The sequence below is a fragment of the Cydia fagiglandana genome, chromosome 8 (genome assembly GCF_963556715.1).
Source record: "Cydia fagiglandana chromosome 8, ilCydFagi1.1, whole genome shotgun sequence".
In the NCBI taxonomy this organism is placed as follows: Eukaryota; Metazoa; Arthropoda; class Insecta; order Lepidoptera; family Tortricidae; genus Cydia; species Cydia fagiglandana.
In genome coordinates, this window is record NC_085939.1 from 11,239,470 (window position 1) to 11,251,390 (window position 11,921).

The window sequence follows — 11,921 nt, forward strand, 5'->3', positions numbered from 1 at the left end:
CACCTCACTATTGACTTGACAGACATTTAGTTCATGAATTTTCAGTGCTCAGTTTTTTGTCAGTGTCACTTAAGGCTCGCAATTTCTTCTAAAGATTTGGCGAGGTAGCCTTGAAAAAATCAGTTTTATGTGTTTGAATATTCTAATGCCTCGGTAGAGGAAGATTATTGATTCGAGATAGTTTATTTTGATCTTGAAATGGTTACAATATGTAAAATATTTCCACTCATGCAAACCTGTCAAGTATTTTCGTTTTTACGATTAAAGTAATGCGAATTGTCAAAGGAAACTGTGCATAATGTAGGTAAACCCTAGAAGTTTTTACTGAATGGGTGGTTGACTTTTATTACATTTGACCAAGGACATGTACATAATAAATCATCGTCACTCACGCCATTCGTCAATATCTGCGAGCTCCAGAACATGCTCTCCCGCTGGTAAATATTTTAATAATAAGTTTTGCTTATGACTAAATGTTTGTTTATATGTTCGTGCATGTTCAACTTCGCATGATTTTAAATTATAATTGCGATTATTATCCTACCCTCATACCACGCAACTGCATGCAGTATTTGCTTATAAATCTATTTTTTATATTGAATCGAAGACAAACAACCAGATATATAATAGATATACATATATCTTATTCCATATACATTAATCAACGATTTCAGTAGGAGTTCAGAAGCTTGGGATATTAATCTCGCAAAAATAGGAATTTTCTATTCTAACAGCGAAATACATAGTACAAAAAATGAAAGGATTGTGTAAATATCTTGGACATTATATTTTATCGACTGTTGATTTAAAAAAAAACTAGAATAAACGTCACATAAAATCTCGCGTATTTATTTCCGATTAAAAGTAATCCATAACTTGTTAGTTTTACTAACAACTATTTATTAATGTTGTCTGTACGATGGGCAACAAAACTGCGATTTACAAGTTAAACCATGTCAATACTACTAGGTAGTGACATTTATAACATGGTAGTACTTATGTATGTACTTTCTTACCTATTTTATTTTATTTATAAAAAATCTTGCTGACTTACAGGTCGTTAAAATGCCCACAGGATATACCTATTATATGACGTCATTAGTGTTAGTCTTTATTAATGTCCATATTCAAATTACATTAGGTACAAACAGTTTGATGATTAGATCACACCTCCTCTGTACGGTGTAGACCTCGTAGGGTTTGCAATCCGGATCCGAAATGTATGAAATTATCCGGATCTGGATCCGAATCCGCGGATCTTCCCATACATTTTGGATCCGTCGTGCAAACCCTAAGACCTCGCGAGCATAGCTTAAAGCTGAATAAATGTATGAATTTAATTAAATAAAAAGCTTGTAAGAATGAAACGAATACGCTTATCCCGCGCTTGATCAATCAACAATAAGAAATTTTTATTTTTTTCTTAAATAATAAATAAATAAAAATACGAAATTTAAGTGTAAAAAAAAATCAAAAAGTTATGTCCCAGCATACAATTACTGGGGATCGAACCAATTAAGGATCTTCCCACTTCAAAGCGAATCTTTGCAAACTGCGCCATGATAGCTTAATCTGACGAAATTTGGTACCTACATATTGTCGAGTAAAAACTAAATATCTAAATACCGCCTAAACCAGCGATACAAATCTTCATTTTTTGCTATTTACTCTGTAAACATGTTAAAAAAACTTATAATATGGATACGACTATTTGTTTAGGCGCGAGCTATCACGACTTCGGCATTTTAAAAAAAATTGAAAAACCTGATCGACGAAAAAAAAATTTAATAATAGAATCTGGTCACAAAATGTCACGAGAATTGGTTGAGAATTGCGAGATTCGTTTAGAAGAGAGCATCCGGACATACGAAAGCAAGATGCCCGAATGAAAACGTACTCGTAGACCTTCGCAACGCTTCAGTCAATTAAATTTTACAAAACCTTACATGACACAACATAAATTACTTAATGTATTACATACCGTTTACCGTGAACATAGGAGTACATACTACTAGGACATTACTATATTTATTGCGCTTTCCTCTGACATGAGTAGGTACTTAAACATTTTTACACTAAAATAGAAAGAAAGAAAATTGAAAGTAACAAAAAATAACTTTAAGTTAATACTGTGTTTTTGTGTTGTGTTTTAAATATAATATTTAATACCGTGTCAACTTGTCCGGCTATGCTCCTTTTGAAGTCTAATAGAAAACAAACAGCAAAATATTTTTACTTTATGTGTCTTTTTAGCAGTGCATTGCACTGCTACTAATTAACCCCTCGGTCGCGCTCCTGTTTTCTACCGATGCTATCTTACCTGTAAGATATTTGTTTCTACATTGTAGATGAAGGTGTAGTGTAGGGACGCCCGGCCGGAAGCAGGCGGGCTGTCGATCACGTGTCGCGTTCATTCAGCTCAATTCTCTGAGGTTGGAGCTGTAGGTTACTGTCCCGGCGGCATTCCCACGCCATTCTCCTCAAATCTTCTTGTTTTCCTGCAGAACAGAGGATATCTTTATTTTGAATCCCTTTAGTCCCTTTAGTTCGTTTTCTTTCAGTAAGTATGTCTCTACTGAACTTATTATATCGCGGTGCCGCATAACATACATTTAAAAGGATTGGAAAAAGAAAAAGATGGCAAATATATAAGTACATATATTAATTATCACGTTTCAAATATATTAAACAACGAATCCGAGTTCAAACTTTAACGTATATCCGGATATTTCTGATATCCAAATCGCAAACCCTGTTTACGTAGTATGTATATATTATAATATACATAGTATATTCCCAATTATAAATAATTCTTATTTGCTTAAGGGTTACCACCGTACTTTTTCCTTAATATTTACCATATTATAATGTAGATTATGTTCATATTTTAAATCTATGACTTTATATTTACGATTACGATTATAAAAATAGGTAAGTACGATTAAAACTATGCTGACTTGTTCTCTTTTGCACCGCGTTTGTTATAAGATATAGAAGTCAATTCGTAGCGCGTTTCTCCACCTAAATTTCCTTTGTTCCTTGGCGCCTTACGAGTGAGAGCGGTTCACTCATTTAATGCCGTATACAACGAATACGTACTAGTTTTTATCTATATATAGAAACTGATGTACATTTCATGCCTCAAATCGGTTCATGGAATTGTTGGTCGTAATCCTTATACACACCCATAAAATAATTGTAAAGCTAAAAAATTCTCCCGCCCGGTTTTGTTACTAGAACACTAATACATAGGCAAACTCGGAAAAGTATCTTCTTTCTTCTTATTCATTCGTAGTCAACGGCTTAGCACGCGATTTAACCCTTCACGAAACGTTTGTTTGTATCGCTATTTTGAATTGTGTGTTTTCTTTGTGTTCCGTAGCTCTGCTCATTTGATGTTAAAGTAAAATTAATTATACATATATAATAATCCGATAAAAAAAGAAACATAATCATTACTGGATTGCCACAATCATACCTCTTTTTTTTGGGTAAAAAGAGGCAACCCCAGTACTTGCGATCTGGAATGAATCAGGAAGTCAGGCTGGCCTCCACTCTACAAGTAGTAACACAAGGACCTTGGCCTCGGGAACAAAAGAGCCTCGTGTCGTACCGCTTCTACTGAGTGCATGAGAGTGGCGCCGCCGCTCTGGTGGCTTTGGAGAACATTAAGTACTTATCTAACTGTTGACATCTGTCAAACTGTTGAAATTGTATAAAAATGTAGTCCCGTGAAAGTTTACATATCCATGTCACCCACTGCTAGCTATGTCATCAATTTTTGATCATGAATTTTGTCCATAACCAATATCGCAATTGATGTGTTGAATGCGTTAGCATAACACTCAAAAATAAAGAGTAGCTAAGTCCAAAACATATTTTTCATTTCGTTTTCAAGGTGTAGATACGTATACAATACAATACAAATGCACTGAAATGTAGCTGCTACCATGTTATTCCTTTATTAAAGATCGAGTACTTCACCTGCGCCCCGCCCCTATATTTAGACTCATTGTGTGTTATGCGATAAATATCAATCAACTTTAAACCCGCATGCCACGCTGAGCGAAGGCACGGTGTTATAATTATACTATAACTAATTAGACTCTTTGCATATGTACCTCAGCTTAAACAATAGTCTCATAGGCACTTAACTTAGACGGTTGGTTAGGAGGTATTCTGGGCTATAACCGCGAAAATCGAAGTTCGCAAATTGCGGGCATCTTTCTCTGTCACCTTTATTCCGCCTTCATTGGAGTAAAAGAGAAAGATCCCCGCAATTTACGAATTTCGGCTTTCGCGGTAGCCCCTCTGATTTATGGTTGAAGGTTTGGCAGTGTACAACTAATTTGTATTTTATTCAGTAAAATAATGAATTACTAAAGTATTTACTTCCGAAGCAAGCTCACCTATTCCTTTCTAAAAGTCATCAATGTCATCATGTAACTACCATACCAACTGGACTTAAATGGTTGAACATGAAAAAACAGCATGTAGATGAATGCGCTTTGAATCGAGATTTAATAATCTTCAAATATTATTCAACTATTCACCATACACAAAAATAGAACTAGCACGGTTATTTTAGGAAGCACTTGTCCCACATAAAAAATAGTTTATGCTTTGGTAAACATTAAATAAATTTATAGAAAATTATATGTCGGCTGTTCCTATATATTAAAGAATCTTTAAGTACCTATCATTAAGGACAACACCAAAATTACGTACCATTAAAGTAAAGGAAATGGATGTGTAATAACGGAAGAAAATGATAGTAATTGAAATATATCTGTCCTCTGTCCGGGGACATTACGGGCACGCAACTCTTAAACCCTAGTACAAGTAAGTTGGTATTACATTGATACTTATATTGACCAGGATCTGAACCGAAACTCTGAAAACTGATGTAATATTTGAATTTTTAAATACTTAAATTGACCAAACCTTAATTTATATTATTACTATCTGTACATATTATTGTTAATGTTATTATCTGTTTGACAATGTATAATCATTACTGAATAAAGGAATATGAATAATATGAATGAATATTAGTAATTATAGCAATTCTGTTTTTTTTATACAAATACCATCCCTAATTACTTTCTGGTTTGCAAAGAAATTCAATCGGATAACGTTTTTTACAAGTATTTCGACGGATACCATAGTTTTTATTTATTATGATTACTTTTTCATCTTCCTCGCAGCTTTCCCAGCTTTTTGCCACGGTTCATAAGAGCCTGGGGTCCGCTTGGCAACTAATGCCAAGAGTTTACCTAGACACTAGTTTTTACGAAAGCGACTGCCGATGCCGTCTGACCTTTCAGCATCCAGCAGGCCTTATTGAGATTTAATATTATTGTTTCGTTTTGTGTAAATAAAATAAATCTTATTAATTTCTAATAGGAATAAAAACATTATCTTGCCTACTTTAGTACTTTACATTTGCGAGGGCATCTATTTTGTAACAAATGTGGTTTACATATTTCGTATCTCACTTCATCCCGATCGGCCTGCATGAGCGATAGGATTGGTAAGAATTTTGAGAAGTCTTGTAGATTTATAAACTAATCTAAGCTGAGCAGTAAAAGGACGTTGTTTACAAATAAAAATTACAGAATTCGTACTTATTGAAAAGGAAATTTAATCCTGGCATGGGAAGAGAGTATAATATATGACTAAGCCACAGACTAGTACGATACGTGGCCGCGTCCCAGATACGTCGAGCTGCGCTCTCTGCTAAACGGAAATGGCCTAGCGACAACATTGTTGTTCGATCTTTCGCTAAGGTACTAGAAACCCTAGCTTTTATTGAACTTTATATGGAAATGCAACGTTGAATACGTCTATACGATAAAAATTAAGCCGCGTAAAAGCTTTTTGACATGACATGAGAGATTCCCAATTTGGTTATCTTAAAAGGATTGGCAGTTGGGAAACAATATTGATAACATAACCATAACCACTTATTTGAATCTATTGAAATAAACCTCCATTGCCGCTAAAAGTTTGTGAGATTCGGACGGTCAGATTCAGACAACTTTAGTTCCGTTTGTAAACTTTTTTCATTTTAGTTGAATAGGTATTCTGTTTATGTGTTTGCAAATGTCTATCTATATTTTACATACGTACTTCTTTGTTACAGTATCATAGGGGTTATTCCCACTAGTTGCCACCATGTTGTTACTAGTGCTAACTACTGAGAATTTTTTTCCCACCTTTTACCACTGAGCAACACAGTCAATTTATTCAACAAAATTAAAGTACATATTAACTCACATTATAGACGGGTCTAACGCGAATTATATTCAATTACCTTGATTTACCGACGTTTGCCTAAGCGCGCACCACGATTTTAGTTTTTGCGACACGATTTTAGAATCGCGCTGTAATATATCGCAGAAAATTCACTGCGCGCACTGCGACGAAAAAGTCGACGATTTGTTCATTCTCAACATGGATTTCGTACCAGTCGTTTGTCATGAAACGTTGTCTTTAATATGTGATCGCTGTATAACTTTGAGTATTTATACCACAAAGGTGATCTCCTTCTATTTCCACAATTAAATGGTCAACATCTAGCGTCTTCAGCAGCAGGTTCCGACATGTTGACGCCTGGGGAGCGATATGCCGACTGAGGTCCGGGTGCGATTTTATTATCGCAGTGCGCGCGGGGCCATACAACTCCGTATGCTGCAATTCACTTTGCGACAATCGGGTCGCGCGCTGTCGCGGAAAAATGTAACAAATCACAATTTTAAAATCGCTGCGATTTTTTTGTCGCATATGCGCGCACTGCCATATAAACTCATACGTTACATTTCTGCGACTAAATTACCGCGCGACAAAAAATCGTGGTGCGCGCTTGGCCTTTCGACACAAGTTTCACTGGTCGTGGTCGCGGCTGACTGATGTCTCAGCAAAATGTCAAAACAGAGATTTGTGCATCTACCCGACGAAAAGTGTATGGAAAAGTTTGGGGTAGACATCACATTTTCAAACCACCCACCACACATAATGTTAATTATTGTCAATAGTCCGACACAAAACACTCACAATATCCACGCACCCGTCCGAAGATAGATCCTTTGGCTTTAACTTCTGTATCACTGGTTCCCAAGTTAATTAAGGGTAAGTGTACTGCCGATGGTACCTACTTATACCTTACACAGTAGATTAAGGAAGATTGTTGAGTGCTACCGTTCGCCAACAAACTGTCATGCAGTTTGGCGAAAAAATATGTGTAATGGATTACTGTGTATTTTTTATTGAGTAAATAAATTAAAAAAAAAAAAAAAATTAGTTAATAGTTAGTTAGTTAATTGAATATAATTCGCGTTAGACCCGTCTATAATGTGAGTTAATATGTATTCAAAACGCGAAAGTTTAAAATATTATAAAATTAAAGTAGGTACTTATTTAATATTTGATTAAAACAAAACCTAAAAATATAAGGCTTTTCCTTCGCAAGAACGCTAACGATGCTACTCCTCTGCACTGCCAGAGTTAGCCTACGCCTAGCAGAAGGACCGACACCTCTCCGACAAAATTTTTGGTGTCGTATGACCTCGAGCCCAACCTAAGCGCCGCAAACTCGTACTCATTCATCAAGAACGCGTATATAATTTGCGGCGCTCATAAGCCTGGACCTAGTCCGCGGCCGTCCATGGCTTCCGAGTTAACCCTTCCATGTGGGATGGAGCTAGCGTGTCCACGCGGGTAGCATCCCACACTAAAGTGCGACCCAGGGTAGGAGAGTGCAGCCATCACCATACTTAGATACATCCATAACTCAGGAACAAATATTCGGGATAAACACAAATAAATGCCCTGACCGGGATTTACCTGGGACCACCTATAACTAAGTACTTACTCAAAAGCTAGGCGCATTTACTATTTGTACGAATAATGTAATTTTAATATACACAGTCCTACCTATTTTGTTCGCAGGCGATGAACACCTGACCGAACCATGGAGAATCGTGGTGGATGGAGTAATGGCGTATCAGGTGCTGCTGGAAATGTTACAGATGATTCGCAGATGGATCACGATCGAGTACGGAAGGAGTTTTACGCCACCTACGACGTCATGACGGGTGTGCGCATAGCCGCGACACTTGGCGGCTTTTTCGCATTAATGGTTTTTTTGATCGTCTACAAAAGCCGAAGTAAATCGGTGAAGGCTTTAAATGATCCAAAACTGGTCGAGCTTGCTGAAGCCGTTGTAGCCGAAGAACAAGCAGTCGAAGAAGAAAGACAACTTACAGCTGCTCTCGAAGAAGCACTATCAGAGCGAGCGCGGTCTCGTCCTTCCATTGGGGAAGAGCCACCTTGGCCACGGACCTCACGTTTTGCATCGTATGGAGGCGGCTATGGTAGTTTATTGACACCCCCACGACGGCTTTCTACAGCCCGAGGCGAGTCTCTACCTGGATCCGCGCTACGATTCGCAGAGCGTCGCGCATCTGGAGGGCCACGCGACCGTCGGCTTAGTTCGGTCACTTGCTCCAGCTCCGGAAGTTCATATCTAGAACGACGGGGTTCTTCAGTGGTCTGTGCATTGCCGGAAAGGCGTTTGTCGCCTTGTCCAAGTGAACGACTAGCCCCGTTGGCGTCAGTTGGTAGCGTAGGAACGTCCTACGCTGTGGAATGTGAGTTAGTGTCAGTTGGTGCGGACTCTGTATTCGCTGAGGATGATGACTCCACCGATGATGAGGTGGAACAATTTTCGACTGACAGCGGTGGAGGTGAGCACGGCGTTGTCGGCGAGAGCACGGAGCTCTCATGCCGGCCTGCACCGCCGCTTCGCATTGACCGGGTGTCACAGTCGCGGGAAACGTTGTTTTAGTTGCCGTCGTAACTCGTTGGCCGTTGATGTTACTCGCACATTAAAATATCGACTTTTCTAAAAAGGTTTAATTATGAAGTGGTTTTTTAACATATCACGCAGACCTTGAAACTTTTGACATATCATTTTAAATTGACCAAATGGAGACAAATTGTCTCAACAAATATTTTTGTTAGTATGGGTTTATACAAATAAAATATAGGGTCTGTCATGATTGGAACTATAAAATATTATTTATTTATTTTGTTAGGTTTGTGAAATTCGCTTAAGAAATGCACTATGTACAAAAACTCCACTAAGAAAGTGTCGATATTTTAATATGTAAAATAGAATGTAAATAGTTTGTTTTTGTTATTAATTGATGTTTCATGTTGATGTTTCATGATACAGTTACGAATTTTCATTAATTACAAGTAGGTGACCAAATATATTTTTGCTCATGTATTGTTGCGCTAAATTAACCGTTTATCGGTATCGGTGCCAGGGCTATAACCGCGGAAATCGAAGTTCGCAAATTGCGGGGATTTTTCTCTGTCACTCTAATTACGCCTTCGTTGGAATAAAAGACAAAGATCCCCGCAATTTGCGAATTTCTGTTTTCGCGGTAGCCGCTCTGCTGCTAGTTGACCTGCCTGCATAAACATTATACGAGTAACGAAGCTGACTTAGTCACCATTTAGTGTTCTTTGTAAGTGTATGATACGTACATACTGATTAGGTAAAGATCTGCCGAATTAGTCGTTTATAGGCACTTTTATGTAATTATTTACTTCCCATGACTAGTTGTTAAATAGTTTTCGAAGATTTGTCTGATATTGGCCAATCTATTTACAATATTTTCAATTCTTCGTCGGGCTATAATCGCTGCCTGTGATTCTGATATTATTCAGAACGACTGTTTTAACTTTACTAATTCTGCATCGCTACTGAGTGCCAATAGTAGACGTGTCGACGGCAAATGTCACTGCTGCGACCCGTCCGTCTTTGCGGTAGGTCATATACAAATAGGGTTAGTGGTGAAATTTTCATTTTTGTATAATGACAACTACGAGCACTATCTCATGCGCTTTATACAAAATCTAGTCAAAAAATACAAGACATAATTATATACAATCAAGTCGTCAATACGTATGTATGTCCGCTATCCACCAAACTCGATTACCTACTTGTGAGATTACTTTGTTCTAATTTTACGCCAAAGGCCCAGATGCGTTAGAAAAAAATATTTTGTTCTACTTAGACCAGTCTAATAGTTTTGCCGAAATAAGCACAGGTGACATTAATTTGGACCTGTAAGACTTCTATCGTATTATAAAAAATAGGAGTATCAGCAGTGTTGGCCGAAACGTTAATGCAATTGAATATTCTTGACCATTAACCAGTACAAATTGAACCGTAAACGGTAACTGACGGTTACAGATGAGCTGTGCTTATTTCGGCAAAACTATTAGACTGGTCTAAGTAGAACAAAATATTTTTTGCAATTAACGTTCGGCCAACACTGAGTATCAGGCAGTGACATTGTCGTATATGTGGCGCATTTTTGATTGAACATGTCGGTAATAAAATGTAGATAGATACTAACTTGTTAGGATAGTTGTCAGTAAAAAGTCAATTTGAAAATGTGTAATTGTATTATATTTAGTATTGTTCGTAACTACCCTTAAAATTTAAAGGGCTCATAAGACCAATTCGTCCTTTGAACAATAAAAACGCTAGAAGCGGCCTAAAGTTTGCTCGTACCAATCTCACATTTCCAGATAAACTGCCACTATTCTTGTTTAGTAATGTAGTTATTTGATCGGTTGCCGGGCCGGGCAGACGGGGCCCGTCCAGTCCATTTCATGAGATATCAGAAAATCGTCAACAATACCCATTTGAAGATGGGCCTCCACAAAAAGCGCCATCTAGGATGGCTCAAGGGCAACACCGGTCACCAGCCAACTTACGTTTCCACATCTACCCTCGAGAATGCAGCTCTTGCGACTTCACTCTGGCTGGCTGGTTAAGGCAAGCCACAGGCAGATAATCCTGTTTCACCCACCCTCCTTCGCGTGACAAAATTCCCTGAGGAGAACTCGAGTACGTGAGGTCGCTACTCCCAACAGCTCGCCACTAGCTGCCCTGCGTTGAAGTAGATTTATTTTAAAGTATATTGGTAACGGTGTTCTAGTATGATTGTATGTATCACGTGGAAAGGAAAACTGCTGTTCTATAGTCCGTTTTTTTTAGCATTAGAAAGAACTTCGCAGAAGTAAGCTTGTGGTTCCAAATCCGGCACTTTTGGCGGTAATAATTTGAAGTAAATTATATGTATTGACCATGCTACATTAGATAATTCAATAATTATTAACAATTAAAGAGCCTGATAAAAACTGCACGCTTGCTTCTCTGGAGTTCTTTCTAATGCTAAAAAAAACGAACTATAGGGTGGTAGCATCCGTTGACCGGCTGCACCGGCTCCCGTTCGCAAACGCCCAGCAACCATGTGGATCTAATAACAGCTTAACAAATGTTAACGGACACTGGAGTTTTATTGACTCCAGCTAATGCTGATAATCGTGCAATCGCCACGCGCGCGCGGTTTGATTTGAGGTAGATTACCTACACACTAAGTCGTTTTTATTACAATTTAGATTTACGTGTTAGTTTATGTAACTGTTCGTTGCTCGAATTAAAAAGAGCTCCCGGTAGCCTGTAAAATGTTGAAATGTATGTAAAAAAATGTAAATATAAAACACAAGTCATCTGCTGTTTCATTTTCATGATCACATTGTTGGTTACCCATGTAAACATTGGCCGGTTTATTAATGCCCCATAAAACTAAACTACAGATTAACAGGCAGCAACTGACATGTACATACGTAATTATAGTTGCAGAAGCTGCAAGCTATACGTTACTGCTCTTCAGATTTTCGGTTTATTCCTAGCTGTTGCCATTAAATCGCTAGCTCGGGCGCGATCCGAGTGGCCCGTTGCAACGTGTGAATCTAGTTGGCCCTTTAGTAATAACTACTTCGTCTACAATTAATTTATTTTATAAATAAAATTCAATCTATGAAATCTGTTCTTC

At 37.8% G+C, this 11,921-nt stretch overlaps 1 protein-coding gene across 2 annotated transcripts; it reads left to right on the plus strand.

Annotated features, from left to right (window-relative positions):
• Window positions 1-11: 11 nt before the first annotated feature.
• On the plus strand, window positions 12-11,595 carry LOC134666662 (uncharacterized). 2 transcript variants are annotated; one of them, XM_063523889.1, is made up of 4 exons: window positions 12-437; window positions 7,951-9,325; window positions 9,457-10,181; window positions 10,365-11,595. In XM_063523889.1, the coding sequence occupies exon 2, from the start codon at window positions 7,973-7,975 to the stop codon at window positions 8,846-8,848; it is 876 nt and encodes a 291-aa protein (XP_063379959.1). In that variant the 5' UTR covers window positions 12-437; window positions 7,951-7,972; the 3' UTR covers window positions 8,849-9,325; window positions 9,457-10,181; window positions 10,365-11,595. The 2 variants fall into 2 exon arrangements, with proteins under 2 accessions (XP_063379959.1, XP_063379958.1); XM_063523888.1 differs by having other exon boundaries at window positions 9,457-11,595.
• Window positions 11,596-11,921: the final 326 nt, after the last annotated feature.

Bases quoted from the DNA above. Each gene is read 5' to 3' on its own strand.
- LOC134666662 (XM_063523888.1), top strand. From the start codon at position 7,973: ATGGAGAATCGTGGTGGATGGAGTAATGGCGTATCAGGTGCTGCTGGA.